The sequence below is a fragment of the Hetaerina americana genome, unplaced genomic scaffold, assembly GCF_022747635.1.
Source record: "Hetaerina americana unplaced genomic scaffold, ioHetAmer1.1.p SCAF_3, whole genome shotgun sequence".
Classification (NCBI taxonomy): domain Eukaryota; kingdom Metazoa; phylum Arthropoda; class Insecta; order Odonata; family Calopterygidae; genus Hetaerina; species Hetaerina americana.
The window spans coordinates 40,700,159-40,721,698 of NW_027286874.1; the positions used below are offsets into that span (position 1 = coordinate 40,700,159).

Consider the following 21,540-nt stretch of genomic DNA (forward strand, 5'->3'; position numbering starts at 1 on the left):
GCCGCAGCCGGCAAGTGCGTGAGTGGGAAGCGGGCGATGTCATCCCATTATCCCATCAATCGAAAGCGCCGCCGCCGAGGGTGGGGATGAGTGGAGGAGGACGGGGGAAGTTGGGAGTGAGGGAGATGTGGGAAGCGGGGTGAGAGTGATGCCGTAGAGTTTTGAGGGACGTGTAACTGCACATGGTGAGCGGGAGGGGAATAAATAGGCTAGAGCGAACTAATGTTTTTCCTTGGACGAAATTTAGACAATATGATGCTTCCTTAGCTTTATAATCTTGTCAAAAAACAAAATAATACGAGAAATAGTACGTCATGACCATAACTTGACGAGAAAAATAACTGGGAGGAACAAAAATTGTTTGAAATAAATCAAAACAGCAGAATAGTTATGAATAAAGGACGAGGACCACGAGGCAACCGGGGCCGGCGGGGTGACGTCCTAATCTGCCAACCCAGAGGCCGCGGGTTCAATTCCCGAGTAGGTGGTTTTTCCTCCACCACTGGCTTGGGTGTACGTAATTTTCAAATTGCTACATCAATGTTCGAAGTCCGATGTAAAGGTTGAGGTGCTGTTTTCGGACTAATGCAAAATAAATAAATAAAAAAGGTTTATGAAAAAGGTTAGTGGGAGTTTTTTCTACGCTAAACCTAAAATTGCACCCCAGGAATGTTCAAATATTTACCCTTTTCTATTCTAAAATGACAATTTACTTCAGAGTTATAAGAACTCAGTCGCCGCAGCCCCTGTGATATGGTGAAATTATTTGGATGAAGAATTCATAGCTTGCAAGGTTCAATGTCAATATATATACGAGTATATATATAAACTCGTGTATATATATATATATATATATATATATATGGGTCGCGGTAGTCCAGTGGGTAGAGCGTTGGACTGCTGACCGGAGGGTCCGTGGTTCGATTCCCGGGCAAGGCACTCTGGACACCTGCAGCTCCACCCAAGCTAAAGTGATTTTTCGGGTACCAGGTCTTCCTGGGAAACCATAACCGGCATAGGGATATATATATATATATGGTAGGGGGGCCAGTTTCTTTCCCTATGCCGGTTATGGTTTCCCAGGAAGACCTGGTATATATATATATATATATATATATATATATATATATATATATATATATATATATATATATATATATATATATATATATATCCAAGCTATGTGATTTTTCGGGTACCAGGTCTTGGGAAACCATAACCAGCACAGGGAAAGGAACTGGCCCCCCTACCCTGATGTGTGAATTTCACACGCCGTCGGGCTTAGTACTGAGTGAACTCTGCCACCACCTACCAAACCGCCACCTACCTAACAACCAATCATCATTGGTTGTTCAATTCTAAGATTGGTTGGCTGCAGCCCTCCATCCTACCCTATCTGATGCTAATTGGCTTATTTCGTCGTATTTTTTGCAATGTGCTTCATTCTTTATTTGTCCCGTGTATTTATCCCTTGGCTTTCCTCTAGGGACTTTTCCTTCTATTTATTTTTCACGAATCCATTGTGCCTCAGGGTGTGGCCAATCCATCTGGTTCTTCTTTTCTCCATGGTGTTCCCTAAGGTCCTTTGTTCGTCTATTCTTATGAAAACTTCTTCATTTCTTATTTTAGCCGTCCATTTGATCTTAAGCTTCCTCCTCCAGCACTAGGTTTCGAAGGCCTCTAGTCTTTCCTGGTCTACTTTTCCGATGGTCCATGCCTCTGATCCATAGAGTGTCATGCCCCATACCAATATTTTCACGTAATGTTACCTCGTATGTATTTCTAACTTATTTGAACAAGGCAGTTGTATTTTCATCATGAATGTTCTTTTAACTTGAACTATTCTTTGCTTGATATTTGTAGTTCTTCTTCCGTTCCATGTGATGGTACTTCCGAGATAGGAGAAGGAATCCGCTAGCTCTAATATTTTTGCTTTCAGTTTGACTACTGTATGCCCCTTCTCTCTTCCACATACTAGTATTTCATTTTCGTCTTTTTTATGTTCATGTTGAATCTTCGTAAAACTTGATACAATGCGTTTCGTGTCTTTTAAGATCCTCCTGGTTTTTTCCTATCATTGCAATATCCTCGGCGAAGCGTAGCATGTTCATCTCTTTTCAATTGATCCTAATTCCTTTTAATCCGATGTCTTGTGCCTCTCCTATTGCCTCATCCAGGTAAATGTTGAGAAATGCAGGTGAGAGGCTGCATTCTTATCTAACTCCTTTGTTAATTTTATCCTCTATATAGCTTCCATCTCTCATTCGCATTGAGGCTACTAGCTCCTTGTATGGCTGATAGAGTATTCTTCTGTCGTAATCTATTCCGAGTTTGTCCAGCAGTCCAAACTTCATGTTCCATTCCACATTGTCGAAGGCTTTCTCCAAGTCCACGAATGCCACATGCAGTTGCTTGGTCATAGGGTATGGCTTCTCTGGTTCTTCTTTTCCTGGAGTATAACTTCCCTGAATTCTCGATCATAACACTACTTTGAAAGTCTTCAGGAAGTCTTCCGTCTTCGTAACTATCTTTGATTATTCCATACAGATTGCCCTTAGCTTTGTTTCCGAGTGCCTTGACGATATCTCCGTCAATTTTGTCTTCTCCAGGAGTTTTGTCTTTCTTAAGGTTTTTCCTGCTCTATCGAATTCGCTGCTCAGTATGTATGGGCCCTGGTTTTCGTCATCCGTTTCACTCTCGTCCTTCATCAGGTTTTCTTCCAGAGGCCTTTGACCTTGGTCAAGTTCTTCGATGTATTGCTTCCATCTATTGCCAATATCTTCCGTCTTCTATCAAGGTATCACTGCTTACATCCCTGATGTTGCTGATTTTCATATTCCTTTCTCCGAGATGTTTCTTCACCAGTCAGTATACTGTGTTGGTATTCCGCTTCTTCGTATTTTTCGTTGATTTTCTCGCAGCACCCTTCTTTCCAATTCTCCCTAGCTTTTTCTGCATTCTCGGTTGACTTGGTCCTTAAGCTTCTTGTAGAGCCTTACCTCTGCATTATTCCCGGCGTTCTTGTATTTCCTGTTTTCTTCAATTAGTTATTTTATTTCCGTCGTAATCCATGGTTTCTTCGTGTCGGCTTTCTTTCTCACCAGTTGCTCTTCTGCAACTTCTTCGATTGCCCTCTTCAGTTCATCCCATCTCTCTTCGGTTCTCCTTTCTCCTTCATCACCTAGTTTACTGTTAATGGCGAATTTTTCTCTGTTGTCTTTTTCCGCCAGCAATTTTGAGTCAAACACAATCAAACACACAAACAGTGTGTGTCCCTGGACGTTTGATACAGTTTATAATACATTAACCCTAACAAGTAACACACAAGAGGAAAAGGATGGGACGCTGGAAAATCACAGGACGGAAAATCACATGCATGCCTGCTCTATAGAGTTATGTCTAAAGATTTAAAACTAGAGAAATAAATTAGATGAAATTTTCGAAAATGTCTGCGGTGGAATCACCCGTAAATGTCCCAATACTTAAATATGTTCAGCTACGATGTTATGTTCAGCAATAAACGTGCTGTTTCCCTAAACCGAGGATCCTGAGTTTATATTCCCCTCGTGGCAAATGATCATTGCTGTCATTATGTAAGAGATTCTTATATTTGAGATAGCCCCTATAACCTTTCTTGGCGATTGGAGCACTTGGAATCCTATCACATCTCCTTCCCTGCTGCGTTCCACTATCTGCCTATGACTGGAAAAGGTAAGCCTGATCTATAGCATGCCTCCTACGGGTTGAGGAAGATATCTAGTATACTTGAAACGGAGAGCGCGAGTGAAAACATTATTTGCATAAAATTCATTTCTGTCAATCGTCTAACAACTTTCCCTAGTCAAACAGACGCATTAAATAAAATTCACGACGTGGCCGATCTTTGATCTGCCGATCCAAACCAAGGAGAATGGGCGAGGGCTCTGAAAGACATGCCGTTGCAGGGAATGGGACACGTGGAATGGGGAAGAGGGAGGGAATCTTTTGGCAGTGAAGTGGATTGTTACGGGACGGGAGGAGTAAGTGGAGTAACAGGAGTGGAGTGCCGCTCACAAGGGCAATTTGCAAGGTGTGGATGTGGGGCAAGAAGGGCTTGGGGTGAGTGAGAAGGGCCCATGCGTCATTGGAAGGTTGAGCGACAGTGGTCCATGGATGGGGATGAAGGAGGAAGGGGTTCGGGATGCTGAGGTTGGGGTGGGAGGTGATGGAGAGAGGAACGGAGGTTAGCATCCTCGGCAGCGACACATGTAGGACCACGGCAGCACGTCCACTTGGCTGCGTAAGCGTCGGGGGGTACGCGAGTGAGTGTCGGAGGGAGGAGGGGGGAGAGATGAGGGAGGGCAGGGGAGGGCCTGAAAGGTTGAGTGTGGGTCTGAAGAGAGGGAAAAGAGATTTGGAGGTTCGAAGCAGTGAGCGATGCAGTGTCGGTCGTATCTCTCATTTGGAGGTGGCAGTGATAAGTGATTTGTTACCACTGTTCGGATTCGTGCGGAATACGTCCGCGGAGGATTCCGAGGAATCTGCGTGGAGCATTAGGAGGTTACAAACGTCCACAGAACGAGAAAAAACTTCGGGGGATCGGAAGGTAAGTGAAACGTACCTCCCTTTTTGGGAAGAGTTTTGGGCATTAAAATTGCATTCTGTTTATCCGTCACACTTGAACGATTCTCTGGCATAATGTTTGAAGGTTAATTAATCGGAGCCTAGAGAGGATCGTTCCGGCTTGCTTTGGGAATAAACTTGTGGGTAAAGTGAAATCTTTTTTATGCTTTGTAAAAAAGTAATTTATTTGACTCAAAGCATTACACTTATAAATAAAACATACGTAAACTTTTCCATAAAAATATACAATTTATGCGGCACCGCATGGAACATTCAACTTAATCTTTATTGATTCTAAATTCGATTGGATTCATAAAATGCTTTCAACATACATTTTCGAGGAGAACAGATCACATTTAGTAATATACCTCAGGCCCATCAATTAGATAAAATTATGTACTTAAATTTAAAAACAGGTAGATGTACAAAAGTTTCATCGGGTGGAATAAATTTTACGTTTGGGACCTGCCAAAAATTCAAGGAGATTTCACTTCCTGATTAAGTTGAAGCAAATCCTTTAAAATGATTGCATGTGATTTTGAACTAACTTCTGCTGCGAAACATATGAGATACCCAGTATACCTGTTATCGCATCATAGATATATTTGTAGCGTCCAACACGTTCTAAAATCACACTTAAATAAATTATGCAGAAGGATAACATAAATGTCACAAGTTTTTCCACAAAATAAGATTTGACGATGATAAATGCAATTATTTGCCACTTTCCTAACTTGGGCACATCAATTAAATTAATATTAAATATGATTGCCTTTGGGAGTTATTCCGAGAGGGAAGATGATTTGCTACTGCAATGATACCGCGACATTTCCTCCCCTGAAGACCTCCCTGTGGGACTTTCACCGTCATCCGAGCTAGAGGAAGACCGTTTACACCTCCAGGATATTATTTTTCTGCAGCAAGAAACTTTACTTAAGGGCTTAGCTAATTCTCTGAGTTTCCCTGACCATAACTCACGGGTGTTAGCGTCTCCCACAACATAAAAAACGAACAGAACGAACCCTTGGATAGTTGCCGTGGCACAAAATAAATAAGAGAAAACTGAAAGACGAAATATCTTGGCAAATATGCCAAACATCCAACTCAAACCAAGAAGAAAGAATAATAAAACGGCCAAGCGGAAATGGCGCACAGCAAAAACCCTCTCTTGCTGATCAACGTTCGATTTGTGGGACATCCCGTTTTCAACTTTTGAAGATCCGTTTTGTGTGGTGGAAGCCGTGAATTGTGGCGATGATGGGCTCCTGGACATAACAGTTTTAAGAATACTGCGAAATATAAGGGAATACACGATGAGATTGGCTAAAACTACGAAAGCTACGGGGAGAACGACTCCCAACATGAGCGAGAGGCCAGAAGGATAGCATAAAGATGAATCGTCCTCAGAGATGAGTAAAGAGGTGTTAAATGACACGCCATTCGTGATATTCACGCCATAAGGGCGTTCGTCTATCGAGATAATGAGAGCCACGGGTATTATGGGAAATCCCCATGCAAAGGCAGCTGCCTTCAGCAGAAATCTCGGGGGACGGTAGTTTCCTAGAATAAGAACGAATCGAATGTATTGTAGAGCAGACGCGACCAGCATCCAGCAGAAGGTTGCGATAATGGAATAATGCAACGCGCATCCCAAGATTAGGCACCATATTGCTCCAGTACTGCTTGGTGAGAACTCAACTGCAGCAGAAACAAGAAACATGATCATTTCTACACCAATCGCAGCCGTTAAATGCAGTAGTATCTTTGAGCCTATTCTATGACGCCAGCGTCTAAAGGCCATAGCCGTCACCGCTATTCCGGCTACGCCAACCAAGGACAACGCGCACCCAACGACACTGATTATATCCATTGCCAACAGAGATGTTTCGTCATATCCCTCCAACATCGTTCTCTGCCTAGAGAACAGTAACTCGGCAAAGTGAGTGAGATGGGTGCAAATACAGACGTCCATGCCGTCGGACATCGTTCCAGCGAAAAAGCATCCGTCACTTGCCCAGCCACCTCCCCAGGCCCCCGCGGAGAAATCCCAATGAGCACAATGTCGACTATTATCTTCGCCAACAGGACGCAGAGGTCTGAAAAGAATGGGAACGGGCGCGGGAAGATCGGGACCTAATCCAGAAGTCCACACACTGATCACATGACTGTTCACCTGCTCACCAATTATGTCATCGTCCTCATCATTATCTTCGTCATCAATATCGTCCTTGTCTTCTTCAATATCGTCATGGTCTTCATCCGAGTCTAGGGACAAAGCTGATCCGCCCTCAGCTGGTTTGAATGGCAAGTCGCTATAGAACAACGTAGTTACGACTCGCGTAGGCTTACTTACGTTGGACCTATTGCTGGCATCAGCAATATATAACTGACCTCCGGGTAGCATTTCCATGGGTAACAAAACCGCGACTTCCGGTTGTAAATCGGCAAGAGATTCAAGTGTTTGCTCGGATGTTAATGGGAGTAAAGAATACTGGTTGAAGCCTGTAAGACTCTCTTCCTCATCCTCAGACTTACTCTTATGGCCAAGAGTGTAAGCTGAAGTCAACGGCTTTCTTACTAAAGCAACACCCATTACATTATTACTGGTACTCACATCCGAGATTTGAACGGCGATTTGCGACGCCACAGCAGCGTAAACGCCGCCTATCCTAAACGTGTCACCTGTAGAGTTATCATCGACTTCCAAGTTATTTTCGTTTCCGTCAAGTACAATTTCAGCGAATATGTCATCAAGAGCGTCAAGTAATACGTTCGTTGAATTAAGAATGCGCTGAGAAAGTGCAACATTTGTCAAGTTACTTCTCATTAAGTGATCAGCCACACTAGTAACGTGACCTAAATCTACGGAAGCTCTTAGAGAGCTAGAAGATGCCGCCACTGCTCGCATTGTCATTGCCAAAAAATGGATGTCCGCAGAGTTTAGATCGGCTGGACGAGAGCTCAATTCTGCGGCCTTCCGTATTATCGCACTAGCATTTACACCAGATCTTGCTTCCAACATTAGAGTATGGAGATCAGAGGTCAGTTTAGGAGGCGAGACGTCGGAGCATACGCCAGAAGGAGAATCCCAAATCCCTCCGAACATATAATCTCCGCGACACGTACGAATTACTGGCACATTGCCCTTAGGCGCTTGCAGACATATTTCCCTAGACACCGCGGAATAACCCAAAGGGCAAGCATCCCAGTGTAGCTCGAAAACACCGGAAACACCATCCATCCTGCTATATGACTGAATACACCCACGAGTACTCCGAAGCCACAATAATTCATACTTTCCGTCGGAATCTCTGACTACGTCCAAAACCATGACCAGTAAACGTAAATAAACCTCATGCTCCATGATAGATTCACTCATTCCTTCTTCGGGTTTCACTGTCACAGCTACGTGTAAAAGAAGGCATAAATTCCCGTTTACTACAGATAAAATTCTTACAGGTCGAATGGAGCCAGGTGGCAACTTTAATTTTCGCCTAAGCTCCACTGCAACTTCGTAATGCCTACTTCCAAATGTCGGTTCACAGTCTCGTATCCCGTATTTTCCTGAGCAGACCCCAACAGCTTCCAAAGCCAAAGAAAATATAAACCTCCCACTCCTCACATTCGAATTCCATACCCTGTCTGTGCTTAGAGGTCGCAATCCGATTACTCTCCTCGCCTCACACCAGTAACGACCAACATCACCTGACAAAGGGAGAACGAAAACCGTTTTGTGTAACTCTGTCAAATTCAGCTCTGGATGTCGATCGGGTTGAAGACCTCTAAGGTTATATAAAGACCATCGCCCGTCCCGAACTGGAGGTTGCAACTTAAGACGACGGGCTTCCCCGAAATATCCGTCTGAAAAACAAGCGACAGGTTCGGCTCCACCGTAACGCCACAGTCCCTCGCCAGAATACACGCTTAGCAGCATGCGTCCACTTGGTGGGTGCAAGCGGAGGGTCATACGAGCCCTCGGGGGAACTTGCACCGGTCTTTCGCACACAACACAATCAATGAGAAGTGTCTGTCGGCAAGGGATCAAGTCCCAGTGTCCATCCCCACGGACCACGCCCACTTCACCTGTTTCAAAGTTGGCATCCGCGTCCCAACTGACAAATGTTAAATTTTCATCCTCGTTTCCCTGCCATATCCAAGAATTCCCTTTCTTCGACAAGCCCATTATGCACTTATCCATCGCATTCAGTCCTTTGGATTTTGCCATTTCGACGAATAACGCATTGACGTGAGCAGATGATAACCTCGCGAGGGAGTCACCAGTTGTAGCACACCTGTCGGCCGGTGATGCGGAATGCTTCGGTTTATCATAGTCGTCATCCTTTCGGATTTGGAAGCAGCGATGCTGCTCTCCCTGATACAAGGAAGTTACATATCCATCTGGGCACGCTAATCGAGTCAGTAGGGGATATTTTACGTCACTTTGGGGCATGAATACGCAAACGGCACGGCGTCTGACTAGGCAAGATTCCATCCGCAGGGTCGGATGTCCGAACGCCGGCACGTCCATTGCCAGACATTGCTTCTCGGGGGTAAATGAAGGTTCTCCCCGAGCCCAAGGGATGGTGGTGTTGACCAGCTCTTTCCACCTGACTCCCATCCGCTCGAAATCACCGGGCAGTTTCCGCACGATCGGGGTCAAAGCTTTGTTCCTCCGGCCGTCGAGCCATACCGTGTGAGCGTCCCACCTCGCAACGTGATGAATATCCTCGCCCTTGTGAGACCATAGTTGCGACTGCAGGTATGAGAGCACAGCCTCCAACTTATCATTTTCGAGGTCCAATAGGCTTTTCGATGTGCCGGAGAGGAAGCACTGACTCACAGCCCGGTCCCATGGTCCAGGATCCCCTAAGTACGCACACACTGGGCCGGAAGTCAAGTTTATAAAAGGTGGTGGGCACTTGTCCGTATTTTCGTAAGTGGGGTGGACGTGCGCACAGGGAGGAGCTTGGGATGGCAACCAAATGCCTTGGTTTCCATCAACCACACATCTGCGAGTGACCAAGCTTCGGTCTTCGGCGAGACAGAGCGGATTAGAGGACACTTTTGCCGCCGTATCATTTCCAGCGACAGTCTTAGGCCAATGTGCACCATCACGAAATTCTTCGGGACAAGTTGGCTGGAAGCTACCCCTCTGGCAAGCAATGGGTGTGGTGAGCAGAAGAATAAAAACGACAGCACATCTCGGTACCAATCGAAGGGACCCTTGAATGAGATGCCATAGTATTCTTATTATATTCTTTCACTGTAGTTAGTTATTTCAAAGCTAAACGATGAAAAACGAGAGTATTCCAATTCTTAAGATTTTCAATACGTGCATGAAATCAGAGTAAAATCTCTACAGTTACTGCTTAAGATGTGCAATTTCCAACAGTATCATTTACCGCAAAAGAACTTAAAATTCCATAGTCATGGTTTCATCAATCCAGTTAAAATCGAAACAGAATGAGTACTTCCAAATCTCCTCTTCCGTACTCAAATTGAAGATCAATAAAAACTACTTCTACTACGCACCTCGCCTTCCTAGGTTAAACCTTTTCCAGGGTCTTCTTGAAACTCCCGGTACTTGTTGCGTAAGTTCCAAAGAGCAAGGATACATCGAAGAGGAAACCTGTGTCCACTAAAAGGTCCTCGAGTGGACGAAGACGTCTTACTCTGTTCCGGCAGACTCTCTCGCTCTACAGCCTCATACTTGTGCGACCGCATCACTAAGCAATTAACACCTTTCTTGGATCGTTCTCTTCCCCATCGCACTTCGAAAATGGCACTTCTCGTGAAAGGGGGAATGAAATTAAACGGAACGCTGCTGGAAACCGTATCGCAATGTTTGCCTCAAGCAGGCGACTATTACGAAGACAGTGGAGGAAAAGATAAGGGCCAGTTGTTTTATTGCTCCCATCTTTCTAGTAGCATATTTTACCTGTGGGACACAAAATAACACTCCGCCCACATTTTAACCGACATCATACATGACGCTCAAAATGCAAATGTAACATGCCTGAACAATGCTGTGCAATTTTACGATATAAAATTATACCGCAATTATAAAAGAAATGATGACGAAACATTTGTTTTTGACTTTAAGTTAGCTATATGGCAGACTCTCGCTAATGAAACTAACTAGCTCCCAAAACTATTGTGACAACTTACTCTTATGAAAACTTGGCTGCGAAAATTCACAGCATAAGATATATGTGTGTGTGTATTAGATATATCTGTGTGTATTCCAAGTGCCTAAAATTTCAATTTCATAATTATGCATACTTCACAGGGGACACCTTGTGGTCGCGGAGTCAAGGAAACGCGACCATGAAGGAGATAAAAGGTTGCTATGGCCGCCTCGCAATTGGACTTATGACCATCGCCGTCATCCTAGCCCTGTCCTTCAACGGCGCCGAATGTCGGTAATGAGTGAAAAGCCTAATGTAATGATACATGATTACAAATTAATCCATAGAAATGATAAAAAAAATATTTCTTTTCAAGGTAGAGATTAGAAATAATAAAAAAACCCTAATAATTATGGATTTATAAACTTTAAAACAGAACAGCCGAAATCGTTGGTAATGCATGGTGTACAATCCTCAATACGAAATCCTAGTACCTTAAAAATTCCGCAAAATCTCAGCATTTGAATAGTATTCATTATTCCAGCTTTGAAAGATTTTAAGGGTTGAGTAACGTGGCAGCTTACATGGGTGAGGTAAACTAGAAAATTCAAACTCCATTTCCATGGTTGAACCTTTCTCAGAAGGGATTTTTGCAATTTCCCCGCAAATAGTGAATTTCTCAGTATAGCTTTCACTGACGAAGGTCCGTACTTTACTCTTTACTAAGTAGGTAATGTGCGCATTATGTGATTGACGAAGGTCGCATCCGAAAAATATCGGAGGGAATTTTCGCAATCATCGCCAACAGAGGGAAGAAGTGGGTGCTATAAACATGTCACCCCGAAATATGATAATGGGAAAGGATGACGCACTCCAAATTTACACGGAGCGAGATGGCAGGGAGAAAAGAAGATACGCTTCCATTAGGGTGCTATTTGATAGGAAGTTATTACAATATAGCGTCGTGAGTCAAAGATTTTCCATCATGGTGCAACACTTGATTAAACACCAATTGAAGCTTGATTTAATGTTGAAGCAAACATTTTAAGTCGTGAAAAATGGGACTCTAAAGGCATTCCAATTCCAGAATCATCGAAAGTAACGCACGAAATTTCGAATAACAAACATGGATCTGAATAGCATTGTAAATTTATGATATAAACATTAATAAATGTAATTAAGACACTTTTTTCCTAATAGAACATCACCTCGCCGAAATCAACCTAAATTGCCTTACCAGAGCCCAACAAATCATCAAGGAAATTTATGAGTTATTTTTCGTATTATATGCAATTATTAAAATTCAGCAAATCGATCAGAGAAAATAAGAGCGAATCCCATTAATAAAGAAAATTAACATATGAGACCCTGATTTCCCTAATAAATAAAAATGTTACATCTGACCGGAAGCATTAGTGCATTTACGGCAGTGTTGGCTTGGAGCATGGCCTATTTACAACCAATCCGTTTCCTTTGTGAACCTTGATTCCCGCTGTCTTCTTTTCCTTATTTGTCAACAATGAACGAAGTGATTTCCAGGAAAGGTGAGTTTTCGTTTTACTTAACCATACATGCAAGGGTTGGGGTTGACTTCCTCGACTAGAGCTAACTAATATCAGACGAATTTATTTTTATAAAGATCCTAAGCTGGACAATTCATCATTTACTTTACCAAACAGTATTTCGAATCATACAGCATTTATGCTCCATCTGACTGATAATAAAACATTGTATTTAAGAAAAGTACGCATTCCCTATCAATGAAGTTGCCTCACGACTAAAAATCATTATCAGTTAAGTAGGGCGTCACTACATTGTGTAGAAAGTAACATTTCTCAATCTTAAATAATAATAATACCGATGAATGAACAAATGGAAATTCGCATATTTTTTGTGTGGGCGTAAATAAAGCACACAGATATCAAGTCCATTAGAGCCAAGTTTGTGATGAGGGCTTTCCAATTTATTCAAGTTTTGGTAAAAGGCTAATTTAATTTATTGATTAGTCACCCCTTTCCCATTAAAATTTATTTTCAAAGTGAACTCCATTTTGCAACATAAAATGATGCATAGTAACGTGCTAGAATTCAGTCTATGTACCCCATGCTTGTTTTATTTTTATACGTCAATGTGATACATTACCTTGCGTATTTCTCATGAAGCATCAATACTTACTAAAATAAAACTACTAACTCGCGTGACAACTGTAAGAATAAGAATGTGATTGCAACATATTTATTCATGAATCAACTGTGATGTTTTCTCAAAAATTGATAGAAGTATAACATGGAAAACAGCAGTATTGGGTACGTTCATTTTTATGTATCTTAGCGTTTAGAAGTAATCCAATATTTGTACTGAATGCAGAATTGGTACCAACCTGTTTCCTTGTTCTATTTCTTAATTTGATTCATAATGCGATTTCGCGGCATAATTATATTGCTCATTTTTTACATAGGGAATCCTATTCGGATTAAAAATTATCCATTTTCATTAAATAATTAGCTCATTATCTCGCTTGCTTTATCCGTATTGTTATCAGACGCCATTTAATTAATCGCCATCAAAACCTTTGCCTTGATATCTTTAACATCAACCCTGCTCGCTCATTATCAATTTGCCATTTTCATTCCAAGTAACCCTTTATCTGCCTTCTCACGGAGAGGGTTCTCACTTTTCTTTCGTCTCTGCTGAGAAGACGTTCCTCTTTGTCCCCCTCTAGTTGCACCTCCGGTTGCCGGCAGATTCCCAAGAAAGAGAAGAGGAGCGTGGATTTCCGAGCTTCGAACCAGAGGGTGGATGACGCCCGTCTGCCGGAAACCGTCTCCCCCCACTCATATCGCCTCCACCTGAAACCCTCCATCGAGGAGAACACTTTCCACGGGAGGGTGTGGATAGGGTTCATGGTCGACGAGCCCACGGATACCATCACGCTCCACGCGAGGAAGCTGCAAATTGAGACCACTAGCGTCAGCGTCACCACACTGATCGCAACGACGAACAACGTTACTTCGGATTTCCAGGTATCATCACCGCCTTAACCATTGGGACTAATCTACCGTCACCAGTCGTTAGAATATTTTTCGCTCTGAACTGTCTCGTAAACACACTTCGTGCACACACTGCAAACGACTTGTCGAGTACGAATAAATCGGAAAGTTGGTGCTCAAGTTTGATTCTTATATTTAGTCAAAGTCACTTCAAAGATATATAAATACATAGCCTTGGTTCGATCTAAATTTCTTCATTGGTATACACGTAAACACGAGTTTTGGATACGGCATAGGAACCTTTTATATAGAAATTCTAAATATTTACTGACCATCTATATCAACATGGGAATTATCTTAAAGTACGAGGTCTGTTCAAAAAGTATCGCGACTTTTGTGTTTTTTCAAATATTATTTATTTATCCATGTATATCTATTTTTCCCCTTCAACGGAATACCCATTACATATTATACACTGGTGCCAGCGTTTTTCCAATCCTCGAAGCAGTTCAAAAAATCATTTCTTGTGATCTTGTTCAGCTCCTCCTTCGAGGCAGTCTTTATCTCGTCAATCGTAGCTTAGCGTCATCCATTCATGGGCCTCTTCAATTTCGGGAGCAAGAAAGAGACACTGGGGGCCAAATCTGGGGAATACGGTGGCTGCGGCATCATTGGTGTGTTGTTTTTGGCCAAAAATTCGCGCACAAGCAACGTCGGGTCAGCAGGGGCGTTGTCATGGCGCAAAAGCCAATTTTTGTTCTTCCACGAATCCGGGCGTTTTGGCGGATTGCTTCGCGCAAATTGCGCATAACTTGCAGTTAATATTCCATATTTACCGCTCTGCCCTGTGGTAAGAACTCATGATTCACCACGCCCCTGCAATCCAAGAAAACTGTAAGGAAAGCTTTCACATTCGACCGAACCTGACGCGCTTTTTTCGGTCTTTGCTCGTGCTGTAGCTTCCATTGGTATGATTGAGCTTTAGTTTCCACGTCATAACCATAAACCCATGGTTCGTCACCAGTTAAGTCTGTCTGGAGCAAATTTGGGTCGTCGCGGTCAGAGTCCAACACCTCATTAGCAATGTTTTCATAGCGTTCCTGTTTTTGGTCGAAATTGAGCAATTTTGGTACGAATTTCGCAGCGACCCGTGTGATGCCCTAATCATTGGTAAAAATCGAATGGCAATCGAAATGTTTAGGTCCTTAGCAACTTATCTAACGATGATTCGACGATTGGTCGAATTGGCAAATTATAGTTATTTTCTTCACTTCATCAATGTTTTCGTCTGTTGTTGACGTGCTCGGGCGTCCGGCACGCCCTTCGTCCTTCACATCTTCTCGGCCCTCTGAAAACATTTTGTACCACCGATAAACGTTGCTTCGGTCCAAGGTAGCTTCTCCATATGCCAAAGTAACATTCGGAATGCGTCCGCGCTCTTAATTTCGTTTTTCACAGAAAATGTGATACAGACTCTTTGATCCATGTTTTGGAACAGGCAAAAATCGAAGACAAACAAAAACGGCTGTCAATAATCAACTAAGCACTCAAAATGGCCTAACTTTTAGGTATAAGTGAGAGACATAAGTACCAACATAACGCTTCAAAAAATCGAAAATCAAATATACGTATCTAGCGAAAATTCAAAATTCACGATACTTTTTGAACACACCTCGTATGAGTAATGCATATAGATTCAGTAATAATAGACCTGGAAGTTTACTACTATGTACGAGTATCTCTTATCAAGGGTTTCTCAACCAAGGAGGACTTTAACACTCAATAATTTGGTTAATTCAGAAGACATGATTTCGTTGCTTCTATCGTCTCAACACTAAAATCGATCGAAATCACTTATACTCACCAATCTTCGAAGAGGCTGAGCTTCTCTTCAAAAATTTGTTCAGTGATTAGCTTCCAATCACTACAAATGGGATGGGTAGGTGTGACTGATATCGATGGTTGCAGTTCACAAGTAAGGGGCGGAGGTCCATTACTTGAATCATGGTAATTCGGATCTTCCCCACGTAGAAAAAAATTCTTGATCAATTTTTCATCTTTTCACAGGCTCGAACCCAGGAATACGACAAAGAGCGCGAATTTTACACGATTCGCCTTAATCCGGGGCCAGGAGGAAAGTGCTTGGAGCCGATGAACGTATATGAGCTGCACATTAGTTTCTCCGGGACTCACACGAGGAGCGGAGTTAGCAGGTTGGATGGGTTCTTCAAGGAAACTTACGTCGACCAAAAGACGAAAGAGAAGAGGTTAGCACCATAACAATACAATACCAAAATATGCAGTACAAAGCTTCCCAGTGTTTCAAATAAGGGTGTATATGAGCAATCGTCTTTCTATTTCAACTGATTGTCAATCCTTTGATTGCTTCTGATAGCCATCCAGTTATCATTATTCCTTTCGCACCGCACGGACTTTTCATGCTAAACTTAAACAGATCAACCGTTGAATCATACACAGTACGCAAAATATTAATATTTAAAATATTGGCGAACTTTGGTGGAGGCCGAGAATGCAGGTTGATACGTTGCCACCGTTCAAAAATATTATCAGGCTGGAAAGCAAACTTAATCCCCAATAATAATAAACCAAAAAACTGATTTAACTTGATGCTATTCAATTTTGATGTTTTCCGTAAAACGGAAACATCAAGTACCGGGAAATGTTTCACCCTTCACTAGGGTAATTTTTATGGTAAATAAATTCTATCCAAAATAGGAGTACAGTTTCATTCTAATAGCTCTTTGTCTACATTAATATGCGCAAAATTATTTTGTGACGTTAAATATTTTTAGTGTACGGTCAAATGAACGGCTTGTGAGAAAAAACCGAGGGTGTAATACGACTGATAAACGGGGTGCACGCAATCAATGCCTAATAAAAAATGTTGGAGGTAGCAAATTAATGGCGCGGAATGCGTTTCCTGTCAATAAAATGGGAAAAATCCTCTGGTAACATCTATCTCTACTTTAATGAAACACCCGATCGTATTGAAATGCACTGCACGTGATGCCGCTAGATTACGATTATACGTATTTTAATAAGTTGCCTTTAACGCATTTGGTTAAGTTGAAGTCACGCTGACTTTCATTTGCAGAATTCCATGTCCACGTACTTGATGAGAAATGGAAATTGAAACTTGGTTTCCAATCCCATTTTCAATCACAGCACCACAAAAGGTGGTGTTGTGATTATTTTAGAATTTAATTTTTTTGCATTTCCACAGATGGTACGCTGCGACGCAGCTGAGTCCAGCCAATGCACGACAAGTTTTTCCGTGCTTCGACGAGCCTTCCATGAAAGCCAACTTTGAGGTGAGCGTCGCCAGGCCTGGCCATTTGTCTGCGCTTTCAAACATGCCCATCAAAACCACGGAGATAATGTGAGTTCACCATTTTTTTTCTTTCCTCCTAATATCAATTAATACGCATTTTTTTCGTTTCGCCTGCTCTTCAAGACAAGATATGTTGCTACCTGATTTAAAAACCATAATTTTCTTCAACTTACGAGTCACATGAGCTTTACATACTCGTCCTAGGTCTATATTTTGGAAATGGGGTTATATTTACAACTAACGAACTTAAAAATGTAAAATGTAAATCATAATTTAAACCAGCTGTTGAAAATGTTGGATAGTTTTGAAATCCTAATAGGTTTGAAACTTCTCAATGTGAGTAATCACGATAAATTTTCTTCAGCCATTAAACAATTCGGTTGCTTTAACCGAAAGCTAATCGAGATATGCTGGAAACAATTTGAGAGGAAACGGACTGCAATCGAGAAATCAATGTCTTTCTTTTAAATTCGAAAGGGTGGAGAGGCCCGGGTGGTACTGGGACCACTTCGAGAGGACACCGCCCATGCCCCCATCCTCCGTCGCCATCCTCATCTCCGACCTGACCCCACGGCATGACGAGCAGGCGCTCAAAAGCCAGCACCGCCGCCGCAACGGCGCTTCGCCATCTCACTCCGCCCCCACGTTCCGGCGCCAACGGCAACCGGGGACCACCTGTGTGACGGTGTGGGCAAGCCAAGGCGTGGGGCAGGAGGAGACGTCCACGGCGGCCGCCGTCGCTCCCAGGGTGCTCTCCTTCTTTGAGACCTACCTCGACACCCCGTTCCCCTTGGACAAACTCGACCTAGTGGCCCTGCCGGCATACACCGCGTCGGTTCCCGCCCACAACTGGGGACTCATCTTCTTCAGGTGCGGTGAAGATACGCTTTCCGCTTCAGCTTAAGTTCATTTCATTTGATATTGTTGCATGTTCCATGTTAAGGTCCAGAAATTGTACAGTGTAGCCGAAAATATATGATATAATTAGTCAGCGGAGGCCGTTCACACAATACTAATATGATGAAAAATGAAATCCAGAATTATAAAAAATGACCGCTGTGACATTATTACTTTACTTTGCATTATTATGCCTTAACGTATCACTACTAGCGTGCTTTGGTCCGTTTTTCGGTAGTATTTTAATTATAACTTACTTCATAAATACAGTGTGCCACAGCTACTTACCGCCGGAAAATAAGTTTAAAATATGCGTAAGCTGATACATGGACGCAGCCGGCCAACGATAACTACTGTTCCTGAATAAGGCTATTCCTAATAACTAGTTGATGTAGCCGCATTTTTCATTTGTATCTATGATAAAGACTTCGAGTCCTCACGAGGGAGTGTGGCAAGGGGCATGCAAGAAACCAGTCATAGCAATATGCAGGAAGAAGTTTGAGAGGATTTGAAACATTTCATCGATGTCGTACATAAAATACGAGCACAATTCACAAAATACAATTCAAAATACGAGCACAACTCGCAGCACAATTAGTTCGTTCGTGTGTAATACGTTTAATCTGGTATCACATTTTCGATTCTCCAAGGACTCTGATCGTATGTTTTGTAGTATTTGTGTGGTTCTTGGTGTCCTTCCGCGGCCATTTTTTCACGAACCGGCCACTTTTCACTAAAAATATCGATTGTAGAATAGGTGTTGTTTTCATGAATTCCAAATGCACCACTTTATTTCCCAGCCATATGTCTCCCAAATGCCATAGTATTCTAAAAGGCACTGCATATACAAGGGATGCCTTTGCCAAGTTAGGTCCGAGGTCACTTTGACCCACGAGTACTTCACATGATCAGCGATACTCCTCCACTTTGAACTCCGAGCGGGTAATGGTAATCTGCTCGCTTGCCCTCCCTTTCAAGAAGTGCGGTGAGCGTACATGTTTTTGTATGTGCTCAATTCTAGACCCCATACAGACGTCACCTCCTGAAATAAGCAGTCAATCACTCATTAATGAAGTGCTGATTTTTCTCTGAAATAATAAATGAGAGGATTCTTCCCCGTAAAGCCAGGAGTCTAGGGGATCACTTTAATGCCCAGATATCAAGTAATGATAGGCTGCCATACGAATAATATTTTTACGTTTAATTTGCAATTATGTTTCAGACTTGACCCAAAACTTTTACGGGTTCAGCCAAAATTGTTTTGTGATTGTCCGAAAATAAATCAGAAAGGTGCTATTCCAGGAAAGCTTCATTTGCGACACTCTTTATAAATCAACTGAAATAACTTCAAGGGACTCACTCGCTGACATTTGAAGAAAATTCTGAACATCGACTAGAGAAAAATGTGCACTGATTTGTTTGACATAAACCCAGGGGTTTCTGTGCCAAAAATGATATGACTCTGAACGGTATTACTTACGTTTCATCATTCTGAGATTTTTGCAATAATAAAAGATCAGATCCTGTTTCAAATTCGATCGAATAAACCTCCCTTCAATAAATTCTGCATATATCAGCTCGAAAAAAAGGCGGGGCAAAACGCAAACTGATGCGCACATCCGTTTCCTCCTTGATGCAGGGAAAGTGACTTGCTGGCCGACAACGCCGGGTCCGAGAAGTGGGTGACGTCGAGAGTAGCCGGAGAGCTGGCTTACCAGTGGGTGGGGGGATACGTGACCCCCGGCTGGTGGACGGACGCCTGGATCAACAAGGCGCTTGCCAACTACATGACTGCCGTGGCGGTGGATGAGGTGAGGCCACGCCCACTCCAATTCCAATCCCCAGAACAAAGATTTATAGTATGTACGCAAATCAAACGCATGAACGGAGTGGAAAAAGTAAGTTTGAAACTCCGGATTCCCCGATCAAAATTTTAAAAAAAGAAATCAGCGAAGCAATAAATTTTCGACGCAAAGTATTAAAACTAGAAAATATTTTAATGCTGTGCTCAATGATGATGAAAACTCTTTCAATCAATGCCTTATTCTAGTTTCGGGGAGAAGGAATAGGAAAACCAATAAGTGTTAAGTTTCGATGAGACCCTCTTCGTATTTCCCTGAAAACGATTCCACGGGAGTTAAACTATGTGCGAAAGTTTTCAATTATATCGTATGTTAGTTTCTGGGGGGCGGATTAGCACGACCAGTCAGTTCAATGTTCTAATGAGACCATATTATTTTCTCGAAGCTTCAATCAAGGCAAGATCAAGTACCCAGCCAAAGGTCTCCATCTTCGCTCATTTATTCCCTCTACTACGAGTACAGCAAGCACAGTCCGTACTCCAGGATCATGCCCATCAAGGACTTGGTCTCTGCCGAAAAGGGTGAGTATATTTTTTTCACTACCTCATAATTTCCACTTCTAAAAAATTCCTACGAGATACACTCTAGTGTGCGTATTTGCATAATAGCTCTGGTTACTTTAAACAAGGTTTACAATGATGCCATGGAACCATTACTAGCCTCCTGAGATGATAATAAGGCTAGATGATTAAAATCGCCAAATGACTAATTCAGCTAACCTTGACAGATCGGACAACAACAATGTGCGATTGTTTTTCGTCAACATTAAAAAAAAATTGAAATTTCATAGCGGTGCTGTGCTTGAACGACGATCTGATCGGTTAGCCTTAGGGTGAAAAATAAGAGGAACTGCGTCGAAAATAATCGGAGGTGATACACTTGGCCCGCAGTGAGCTGCCTTCGCAAGGTCGACCCGAGATATTTTAATACATCGAACAAGATGTTCCGTGTTTTCCCCGGAAAAGTCGTAAAACGGTGATCATAATAAAGAAGTCCGCCACCCTTCGTGGCGCCGGCCACGCCCCTCGTTAGCCGAGCGTCCTTAAGTGACCTCCAATCAAGATGATAGACACGCTCATGCACCTACGTATTCTTCCTTCAACAAAAGAATGACGTCAAGGAACGACCACCTATAATCACATAACACTACAACTAACCTATTACCTTCGGCGATACTACTATTCTAGGCTTGGATTTCATTATAATAACATATTAATAAAACAGAAGCGGTCATCAATACACGGGACAACAAGCAACGCGGGCGGCATAGAGTTCAGCGATCTCTTTTTCTTGGACGCAATCAGACGTGAGTCGTCAATTTATGCACGCTAATATGACAATGTCAATTGCAACATAACATTAATCGGAGTAATTCTTTAATCCTTGATTACTCCAGCTGTATCATAGTAAAATGATTACCCGTGTGCATGGACACTTAAAAAAACTGTGACGCACTAGATTAGAGGCGGATAAAATCGGCTCCGATCGGTCCAATACGATCTGCTATCGTGCACACACTTAACCGACGGTCTGAACTCAGCCCTTAACGCACAATTCAGGAAAAAATGTTACCGATACTCTTTATACAAACCTTGTATAATAATTTTCTCTTCTCCAAGATCATCTCAAGAAAAACAGAGCTCAATGAATGATGAAATATATCTTTAGAATTTAATTCCTATCAATAACTGCTGAGCAAAATGTCAATT

General features: G+C 42.5%; 1 protein-coding gene across 1 annotated transcript in view; it reads left to right on the forward strand.

Annotated features, from left to right (window-relative positions):
* Window positions 1-4,353: 4,353 nt before the first annotated feature.
* LOC139690067 (aminopeptidase N) overlaps window positions 4,354-21,540 on the forward strand; it is a 39,891-nt gene continuing 22,704 nt past the window's right edge. Inside the window, exons 1-8 of the mRNA XM_071587264.1 lie at window positions 4,354-4,585; window positions 10,892-11,024; window positions 13,453-13,753; window positions 15,788-15,987; window positions 16,965-17,120; window positions 17,550-17,942; window positions 19,609-19,780; window positions 20,217-20,352. Coding sequence (XP_071443365.1) covers window positions 10,930-11,024; window positions 13,453-13,753; window positions 15,788-15,987; window positions 16,965-17,120; window positions 17,550-17,942; window positions 19,609-19,780; window positions 20,217-20,352 — 1,453 coding nt within the window. The 5' untranslated portion in view covers window positions 4,354-4,585; window positions 10,892-10,929. The remainder of the gene's footprint in view (window positions 4,586-10,891; window positions 11,025-13,452; window positions 13,754-15,787; window positions 15,988-16,964; window positions 17,121-17,549; window positions 17,943-19,608; window positions 19,781-20,216; window positions 20,353-21,540) is intronic.